We start from the raw sequence: 11,370 nt of genomic DNA, 5'->3' as shown, positions 1-11,370 counted from the left end.
TCTTATTTTATATATATATATATATATATATATATATATATATATATATATATATATATAGAGAGAGAGAGAGAGAGCGGTTGTCCACGTCCTGAATAAGATAAGCACCAAGACTTGTTAACATGGCAGGGGAGAAGGGCAGTTCCAGAATTAATAAAGCAGTCATCCAAGAAATTGCAACTCAAACTTCCACCAAACACATGGCTATGAAGTTGACAAACCAGGATTCAAAGAAACATGAGATCAAACGTGACTAGGGTTAGATATGCCACCCATGTCAAGCAAGGCTTGACAAACTTTTTAGACAATGGATTAACCTTGCCAAAGGCCCAGTAACATGCAAGAAGAGTCCCCAAATTAAGCATGGAGAACACAAATCCAAGCCAAACTGCTCCAATCCTGAGCACAAGAGGATCCCAGACCATACTCAAAGAGATTTGAGCAATGTAGAGAGGCAACGCATCCGAGTCAACATGAAACCCATCATTAGTCCACACTAGCCAGGCTGCTAGGCTCATAAGAAAAGTTGAACACACAGAGCCTAAATGAATTATTGTTAGAGAAGGAAACCAAGAGGGTTTGGCTAGGGCACGGTACCTTCTGCCTGAACCAAACAAGTATATTATGGTCAAGGACAGGGAAGGAGGTGCCACTAATACCATAAAAAGTGACCATAAAGAACCTTTAGCGTTGCTGGTCTTCTGAGTTTTTGGCATGGCGAGGACGTGTTGATCTTTTTCTGCTAGGTTTCTTAGGGTTCTGGAAGCCATTAGAATCGTAAAGAATTGGAAGAGAAGGGAGGAGACGAAGCATTGACATAAAATAGAGAAGAACGAATGCTAGATGAGAAAATCCTGGGGTTCCTTTAACTTTCTTTCTTAGGCCATCTTCTTGATTTTCGCGCAAGTAACTGCTAAATTATATATGCCATTAATGGAGTACTTTCTCTTTTTACAACTAATTGTCGCAATTCTTGCAGTAGAGATCTCACGGCTATCTTGATCTTATTTCCTCCAATCAATTAAAAACATGTAAGAATTCGACTTCCTTTTTTAGTAATGTGTACGGTCACCTTTTTTCTTTTTTTTTCCAAGTCTTGTTTGTTAAAATAATTTAAGATCATAAAATGCAAATCATATCTTAGATATAATCATAAAACTGAGTGATTTCATTTAACAATTAATTTCAGTAAGAATATGAAGTATCTCTCTAGCATTTTTTTATTTTTTTATCAATACCAATAAGAGATTTCATTGATGTAATAATAGAAATGCATGATTTAAAACTATATTATATATAAAAAAAATCCATAGTGCAAACTTAAGTAATTAAAACCTAAAACATGTGGGTTGATTGTGAATGAAAACACTTACATTATAATGTAATAGTGATTCTATTCTTCTGTCCTTGTTTCTTCCTTTCTAGTTTTTATTTTTTTTATTTTTTCATATTGTATTAATTGGTGATGAAGCTTAATGAAAACCTATAATTTGTTTCAAAAAAAAAATAATGGGACTAAAATTGAATATGGATGAAAAATTTAGCCATTTTTTACCCAAAGTTGTTCTTCAACACTTTTTTTTTTTGAAACTATACCTTGAGATTTTTTTCAATTTCTATTTTGTTCCTTTTAATTTGACAATTATATGTTTTTTACCCTTACTAGTATTGCACCTGACATTATAACTTATATGTTTTTTACCCTTACTAGTATTGCTTACAGTGTCTTTTAAAAAAATAAATGAAAATAAAAATAAATTATTAAAATCATTGTTATGTAAAAAGTATAGATATAAATCACTTATCTATAAGAGATGCTTGACTCGTGCTTTTTTATTGTTGTTGTGTCCTTTATGTTATTCCTCTCAAATCCATAAGCATGCCATATTATTTTACATTCAAATCACATTTTGTAAAGTAACAATAGTAATAAGAACAACATTTACTTCTTTTTTACAATTGTTTTTTTTATATTTACATTCTCATTATATCTCTTAAGATTACTATTCATTATCGAACCATAACGAATATCACAAAATTCAATTTCAAAAATGATTTATTTCCTTTCGAATGTCAAGACATGACGCTACAAAATTTTTGAAGGGAAGGAAACCGAATCCTGCTCTTAACGTGACTAAATTTCCTCCTTTTGTTAATTTTGCCAAATCTGCTAGTAGAGATGACAACTCAATCTCTTCTAAGATATTTATCTATATCTGGAGCTCTACAGTTCCAAATTAAATGGGGTCGGACTTGTTGGAAAGCTAATATCCTAAACTACAACCTCTGCAAAGCAGCCTTTCCTAAATTCTATTATCTCGAGGCTCAAATCCTCTTAGGAATTGAGGTAATGAATCTATCTAGTTTTCATCAATTGATAAAATATATTACAATCCCTTTTCCTTTTCTGATATAGTCATTCACACGCTATATGTATGCCAACCTTTTTAAATATGACCTCCCAAGACTATTTGTGCTAATTTAATAATTTGTTTTTGTAAGGTGGTCTAAAACTACTTTAAAAACATGCATGCTATTACTTCCATAATTTTCTTCATTTCATAATTATCTCTAAAACACGTCTTAGGCCATATGTATGGCCCATGAATTCCTTTCCCCATTTAACTTGTAAAACTGAATTACAAGTCCTTGGATTATAAAATTGTCTTGATTTCTTTATTAGTAATTTTTCGCTACACGTAACTCACTCATTATTATAATATAAAATTTCAGAACTCCCCCTCCCTTTCCTAATTTGATAGGAAAAATAATAAGAGTTATGAATAAAATAAAAATATAAATCCTAAATCAACTAGAAAAATATTGCAAATCCTGCACAGTAGCTTCTAGCTTTATGGTAAGTCCTTCTTAATGTCTAATCTTTATGATATTTTAACACTACAAAGGAAAAAAAAAGCCTTTAGAATCTTTTGGTAAAATTGTCTAATCTAAAAGTCAAATGAAAAGTTATACCTATTAATATAAAACTACATATTAGAAAAATAAATAATATAATTTAATAAATAATAATAATATTAAAAAGACAACACATTGAGTTGATCTGGGCTAACTTGGGTTAACCTGTCAAATCTTCGACCTGGATTATTAGACCAAGATAACCTCATATAAAGCAAATTAAAATAAATTATGAAGTTTAATTCTCAATCAACCAAATGTTAAAGAATACAATTGGAAAAAGAATAATTAAAGAATAACAAAAATAAAAATTGGCATGGTTAACCTATCAAATTCGTGATCCAAGTCATAAGATCAGGATAATCTCATAAAAAATAAAAAAAAATAACATAAGTCAACCCGGGTTAACCTATTAAACTTGCGTTAAGGTCATGAGACTAAAATAACCTTATAAAAAACAAATTAAAACAAATTAAAACAAATTATGAAGCTCAATTTTCAATAAACTCATTGTTGAAGATTGAAAGATAAAAAAAATATTTAATTTAGAAATACAACACAATAAAACGACTTGAGATTACACGGGTTAACATGCAAAACACGTGTCCTGAGTTATAAGATTGAAATAACTTTATAGAAAGCAAACCAAAATAAATCATGAAGTCTAATTCATAAGCAATTCCATGTTAAATAATGAAATTAAAAAAAATAAATAAAAAAATAAAAAACTTGAATCAACTAGATTAACATATTAAATCAACAACTCGAGTTATGAGACCGAGATAATCTTATATAAAACAAACTAAAATAAATCATAAAGCCTAATTTTCAATTAACTCAATATTAAAATATAAAATTGAAAACAAAATATCACTTAAAAAATAAAATTTACTAAATTAACCCATCAAACTAGTAATATTGATTACCATACCAATCAAATTTTAAAACATAAAAACACTACTAAAATAAAGAATATTTTGCAAGTAGATGCACAGTAAAAGCACCCTCTCACTCACAGTTAACTTATTGCTTGCACGTGTTTATCGCATGACTCTACTCAAAACGTTGTAGCCTAGGAGGGGTTCTCTAATCACCTTTACCTGCTAGTACTTCTAGAAGTAGTTAAGAGGGCTAGAAGTCGTAATAAATGCAAAAAGCTCCTGCTTAGTTCAAACAACATGCAGCAAGGCATGCGCTGGATCTCATTATATTGCGGTGACCTGCACGCTATTTTGTCTGCTTTGACTTTGGGATATTTACAAATACAACAATAGGGATGGCAATTTTACTTCAAGCAAATGGTTCCTAAACCGGATAAATATGAATCCATAGGAAATAGTAAAAGTTGGGTATGTATACTGTTTTGCCCCCTGATGTTAAATAAATAAATAAATAATTTTAAAACTAAAAAGAATTTTATTAATAAATATATTAATAAAATTCTTTTTAATTTTAAAATTATTTATTTATTTAACATCGAGTTTTGAGGAAAGCAATATAAAATTCTTTTTAATTTTAAAATTTAAATGAATCCATAATATTTATTTTGACATAAATTGTTTGAATGCATTTATAGTTATTAATAATAATAATAATAAAAATTCTTTTTAATTTTAAAATTATTTATTTATTTCACATCGAGTTTTGAGGTAAGTAATGTAAAATTCTTTTTAAATAAATAATTTTAATTATAAAATTATTTATTTATTTCACATCAAATTTTAGGTAAACAATATAAAATTCTTTTTAATTTTAAAACTTGAATGAATTCATAATATTTATTTTGACATGAATGGTTTGAGAATGTATTTTTATTGAATTCATAATATTTATTTTGACATGAATTGTTTGAGAATGTATTTTTATTTAATTTTTAAAGTATTTTTTAATTTAAAAAATATTTTTAACATCCGTATATCAAAATAATATAAAAATATTTAAAAATTATTAATTTAAAATTAAAATAATTAAAAACTTCAACTTTTTATAAAAAATATTTTAAAATATAAAAACAAACAATAGCTTATCATCAACTAATTAATTATTTACAAATGAATTTGAGTCCCACAAAGCATAATCATTGCTTCAAGCCTCTCATCTTCCTGGAGAAAATAAGGCTAATGATAATCCCTAATATTTCTTTCTTTGGCTTTATATCCCTACCCCCAACAAATCATTCTTTATTTTACCTCAAGCCAATTGTCACCTTTATTTTTAACTCATTACCTCACCAAGACTAAGAGCAAGAACTCAAATCAAAGTTTAAAACTTCTAATTATAGGATCTTCGAGAGTTTTAGGTGCAAACTTTGTAATTGCGAGGTTTACAAATGAGTCTTTTGGTCCAAATCACTTATTATTAAATCATTTGAGTTTCCTTTGTGATCTTTTAATTATTTTTAAATATCAAAATAATTTACCGAAGGTAGATGCTTGATTTGATTAATGAGTACATTTTTTTTTCTCTATTAATAGTATACTTAATCTTACCTTCAATCAAAATAAGTATAATTGTATGTTTTTTCTTAACTCCACGAGGTTTATCACGCGTATCATTGTCTTAACAAAACAATGATCATAGTCAAGTCACGATAATCTAGTTATTTATTAATAAATTCTAAAATTCAAGAATTTTAAAAATAAAATTAATATATTAAATAATTAATTAATCTTTCAATTTAAATAATTTGATTTATTTTTTCAAATGATTGATAGCTGGTAATTTATGTTATCTAATTAATCAATATGGCTAGTAACTAATACTTGCTAAAGGTTCTCTTTAATGAATATAAGGATTTTTAAATATTTAATTCAATAAATTTATAGATAGAGAAAATACAACGATATTTTAGAGAGATAAACTCCAAAAATATAAAATGATAAAAATAAAGAGATTGTAAATCTTGAATTTGAATAATTCATAATGTATTTATAACTTATAAATATTATTTTTTTTGTGAAAATAAAAGGCTATAGTGTAATTTTATTTTTGTAATATTTTGAGTTGTATTTTTATCAAAATAATATATATTCAACCAGTATAACTATTAAGATGCAAATGTATAATCTTGGGAAAATTCTCAAAAGATTTGAGTCTTTTAAAGGAGAAAAACAAGCAAGAACGCATTGCTTTGGACAAGCCAATGAAGTTAAGCTTTTCCATAAGGCAAGCCAATGGAGTGAAGCTTCTTCCATAAGACTAGCTCATGAGGTCGAGCTCCTCCTTCAAGACAAGCTCATAGAGTTATTGCGTTTAGGTACATTGAATAGGATCTTTTAAGAGGTTTTTTGGATCTTAAATTTAAATTTATTATTTATAAATAAACATTTTTTTCCACTATATTAACTAATATTTTATATGCTAATCTCATTGAAATCATAGGCTAATTGATACTATTATTGTTGTTGTTGTTATTATATTTGAATACAAATAATATAAAATTCAATACTAAATGAAATGTATCAAGTAAAAATTGTTTCATATAATTTGAATCTCAAAATTTCTTATGAGCTAAAAACACATGTTATAATATATCTATCCAAGCCAGAGACATGCATTCATCAGTTAATGTTAATATATTACTTATTGGTTGGACATTTGAAAAAAAAAATCACCATGATAGAATAAAAAAAACAAATTCATTTTAAAATAAATATACATAATATGTTATATATCCTCAATTTATATTCTTTTTAAACTCTTAATTTCTAAGAAATTAATACAAAAATTATATTATATGATTTCCTATTAGTAATTGGCTTAATTGAAAAATAGTAAAATAGTAAATGAAATAATTTAAGAGACTTGATAGGCTTGATCTAATGCATGAGACAAATCTTGTTATCATTTTTATGGCTTTACTTCATTATGTATCTTACATTAAACCTTATTATCATAATTCTTAATTAGTTTAAGCAAAGATATAAATAATAAAATAAACATACTCCAGGTTTAAAGGTTTTATTTATAAAAAAATCTTATTTTCTCTCTTTTCATTAGTTCCTAGTTAGGTTCATTATATAGATAGTTATATCAAATCTAATGACACCATATTTCTTCTTGTTAATTTTATTATTATAAATGAAAGATGGGTTAACAAATAAATATGTGATTTTTCTTTCTATAAAATATAGTTTTTAAACTAGTTAATTAGTGTATAAATTTTGAATTATAGATTAGATGGGTTGATTGAAATCAACCCGAATCAATTCAATTGATTTATTTAATAAAAATAAAAATATTATTATTTTTTAAATCAATTATTTTTATTAGGTTTTTTTTAAATTAATCCAGTCATTAATATTGACTTATCTAATTCAGCTCTTGATTACAATGAATTGAGTTTTTAAATGTTATAAAAAACAATAATTAATTGGATTATGTATTTATTGATTTAAACAACAAATGACTAATTTTTTAAATATAGAATTGCTAGACATTGTTTCAAACAAATAAATATAAATCTTTTTCCATGAAGAGGTGCCTTACCATAAACAATGCATGCGCCCATCTCATCACATGATTCCTCAAACGTGCTTTCGGGCAACCAATCACAATTATTTTCTTAAAAAATAGAAAAGCTAATCAAATCAAATAAATAATAATTTCAAATTGTTTTTTTTTTCCTCACTGGATATTCCCTTCCTTCTTTCCTTGCTCAGCGTCACCGACTAAATTTACTTTTAAATCACCCTTAAAACTTCCTTTTATTTACAAGCACACCCTCTTCATAAGCAAACCTCTGTCTCAACACGCAAGACCCATCCTTACTTTCTCTTTCCAACCCAGTCCGAGTCAAAATGCTGGACCGGTGCATCGGGACTCACCGAGTCCGCCAGATCCAAAGAGCTATCCGCCACGGAAAAATCACACTTCTCTGCCTCTGCATGACCGTGGTTGTCCTGCGTGGCACAATCGGCGCCGGCAAGTTCGGTACGCCAGAACAAGACTTCAACGACCTCAAAAACCACTTCTACGCCGCTCGCAAACACGGCGAGCCACACCGAGTTCTCACCGAGTCTAACCAGCCCAACAACAACAAGAACGACGAAGCAAGTAATGCTGATGGTGCGAATAATTATGCCACATTTGATATCAGCAAGATTTTGGTCGATGAAGGGGAAGATGAGAAGCCGGATCCGAATAAACCGTACAGTTTGGGTCCGAAAATATCCGATTGGAATCAACTGCGAGAGAAATGGTTGAGTGAAAACCCTAGTTTTAGCAATTTTATTAAGCCTAACAAACCGCGTGTTTTGTTAGTTACAGGATCGTCGCCGAAACCTTGTGAGAATCCGGTAGGGGATCATTACTTGTTAAAATCTATAAAAAATAAGATAGATTATTGTAGACTCCATGGAATAGAGATATTTTATAACATGGCATTGCTTGATGCGGAAATGGCTGGGTTTTGGGCGAAATTGCCTTTGATTAGGAAGTTATTGCTTTCGCATCCGGAGGTTGAGTTCTTGTGGTGGATGGATAGTGATGCTATGTTTACAGATATGGCTTTTGAGGTGCCGTGGGAGAGGTATAAGGATTCGAATTTTGTAATGCACGGGTGGAATGAGATGGTTTATGATGAAAAGAATTGGATTGGATTGAATACTGGGAGTTTTTTGCTGAGGAATTGTCAATGGTCTTTGGATCTTTTGGATGCGTGGTCACCAATGGGACCGAAAGGGAAGATTAGAGATGAAGCAGGGAAGGTGCTTACCAGGGAACTTAAGAATAGGCCGGTTTTCGAAGCGGATGATCAGTCTGCAATGGTTTATTTATTGGCTACACAAAGGGATAAGTGGGGTGATAAAGTGTATTTAGAGAATGCTTATTATTTGCATGGTTATTGGGGGATCTTGGTTGATAGATATGAGGAAATGATTGAGAATTATCGCCCAGGTCTGGGTGATCACCGTTGGCCGCTTGTCACTCACTTTGTGGGGTGCAAACCATGTGGGAAGTTCGGAGATTATTCAGTGGAGAGGTGTTTGAAGCAGATGGATCGGGCGTTTAATTTTGGGGACAATCAAATTCTGCAGATTTATGGGTTTACTCATAAATCGCTGGCTAGTCGGAGAGTTAGGAGAGTGAGAAATGAGACTACCAATCCACTTGAAGTGAAGGATGAGCTTGGCTTGCTTCACCCTGCATTTAAAGCTGTCAGGGTATCAACAACATCTTGAGAGCTTTGATAATGTAGTCTACCGCAAGCTGCTGGTATTTTTTCATTTGAAGTTATAGTGTATGTCAATTTGCTCGCAGTTGGTGTTATTGCTTGTAGAAGTACTGGAAATCTGTATGTTCTTTTCCTAATTTTGTGTTATCAGTGTTTAAATTATATTGATTTTTGAAGGATAGTAACTTGTGTCTCTTCTGACTTCTGACTCAAATATTATTTCATGGTTACTCTATATATATATCATTTTTAATTATGATGTTCATGCCTGTGGCTGCAATAACCTGTTATCGCGGTGTATACTCTTTTTTTTTTCTTTTTTCTTTCTCTTTGTTTATTGCTCAGTATCTTTATCTATATGTAACAAATTTGATAATTCAGGTTGATAACAATAGCAATTTTATTGAAATTAAAAGAAATTGACTACAACAACCCAATTGAAAAAAAGATAAAAGATGGTTTCTGAGCATATTCAAGGTTGCCCGTGTCTCTATAAAAGCATATTCAAGGTTGCCTTATCCTCCCATAACTTAATAGAAAGTGCCCATAAGTTTTTCCATGATTTTTTCATAGCCTAGAATTCTTTAGCTGACATGTTTTGAAGTTGTTTCTCTAGTTCTTCCAAATTTTTTTGCTGAGTTTGTTGGTGTAGTTGATGCTCCTGCTGCCCTTCATGGCTGCAATCGCTTTAATAAATCATAACATCCTTGTCCTTTTTGCCATAGATCTACTGCTCTAATATTAATTATAACAAATCTAATAATTCAGATTGATAACAATAGCAATTTTATTGAATTAAAAGAAATTGATTACAAATATCTAATTGGAAAAAAGATAAATAGATAGTTTTTGAGCATATTCAAGGTTGCTTGGGCCTCCATAAGAGCATATTCAAGGTTGTCTTATCCTCCCATGACTTGATAGAAAGTCCCCATCAGTTTTTCATAATATTTTCCATAGTCCTAGAATTCTACTTGGCTAATAGAGAAATTGAAACAAATTCATATTCTAATTTAAAAGATTCTAGTATGATAATTTTAAAAATGTGAGTAAATTAAGGCTAGGACCTGGCACACTTTACTCATGATTTTCTGGTTAAATCATGATGAAAATCTATGGAAGAGGCCCTGCATGTTTAAATTGACAATATAGATTCTTGGACTTGGGTCAGATTTGTCCTGCTAGGGATTGATATTACCTTGAGCCTAAGTGCCTTTGATTTGAGAATTGCTTTTAAAATCTTAATGGACCAAATGTCTGTGATCCCTAACGCATGCAAGTGTAAAAAAGTATTTACATGATTTTTAATACATATGGAAGCAGTGATTTGTACTATGTAATCTGTAGTAAACATAATTCTTGGCTGATTCCAAAACTAAAGCTTCACAAAACATGATGCCAGCTTTAGATGCCACCAAATGAAAAAGATCCTTTCTACTTCCCAAAACGTTGCAATAGCTCTTTGAGAGAGGAACGTCACAAATTTTACTAGGAGAAAGAAGCTGCTATGCAGGGATATCAAAAGGTTTCCATGTTCTGAGAAGAAAGGTTACAAAGGAAATTCTTCCTTGTTTTGAAGTAGGAAATACTCGGCTAGTGGACTCACAAAAGCCTGATTCCAACTGCATGAACACAAGGAAACCATACATTCATGCGAATTACTGCTTATAATATTATTGAAGCACTATTAACTCGTGTGGATGCTGGAAATTTGGAGAGTGTCCTTTCATGATGATTTTCAAGGTCATTGCATCTGATTCTTATTTGAAGGGGCTTGTGCTATTATTCTTGAATAATTCAAATCTCTCTTTATGTAGTGTGAAAGTAAAGTTATTATCATAAAGTAAAGTTATTATCATTCCATAAAGACCATGGACAGAAAGGTTAAAATTGTTATCATACCAAAGAAAACCACGGACCTCATAAAGCAAATTGCAGCATAAACACATTTGATATTTTTAGCCGTTCTTATTGTAATAATTTCATATTAAATGCAACACTAAGCTAGCACAGTTAAGAAGAGAGGGAAAGGGGTTCAGCACATAACTTGTGGTGTTCCCATGATTTGCATTGGCTGGTAGGCATGAGGAAATGACTGATCATTGCCTTCAGGATCTTGGTGGTCATTGTTGGCTGCTTGTGATTCACTTTTTGGTGTGGAAGCTTTGTTGGAAGTTTGGAGATTATCCAGTGGAAAGGTGCTCAAAGCAGATGGACCAACAATCAAATTTTCAGGTTTATGGTTTACTAATAAATCTCTTGTCAGTTGGAGAATTAGG

At 30.2% G+C, this 11,370-nt stretch overlaps 1 protein-coding gene across 1 annotated transcript; it reads left to right on the top strand.

The window, feature by feature from the left end:
• Positions 1-7,620: 7,620 nt before the first annotated feature.
• On the top strand, positions 7,621-9,326 carry LOC105108062 (xyloglucan 6-xylosyltransferase 2-like). Its single transcript, XM_011002216.1, has one exon. The coding sequence runs from the start codon at positions 7,716-7,718 to the stop codon at positions 9,096-9,098; it is 1,383 nt and encodes a 460-aa protein (XP_011000518.1). The 5' UTR covers positions 7,621-7,715; the 3' UTR covers positions 9,099-9,326.
• Positions 9,327-11,370: the final 2,044 nt, after the last annotated feature.

Source organism: Populus euphratica, unplaced genomic scaffold (genome assembly GCF_000495115.2).
Source record: "Populus euphratica unplaced genomic scaffold, PopEup_1.0 scaffold263.1, whole genome shotgun sequence".
NCBI classification, from domain to species: domain Eukaryota; kingdom Viridiplantae; phylum Streptophyta; class Magnoliopsida; order Malpighiales; family Salicaceae; genus Populus; species Populus euphratica.
This window is presented reverse-complemented; position numbering and strand designations above follow the sequence as displayed.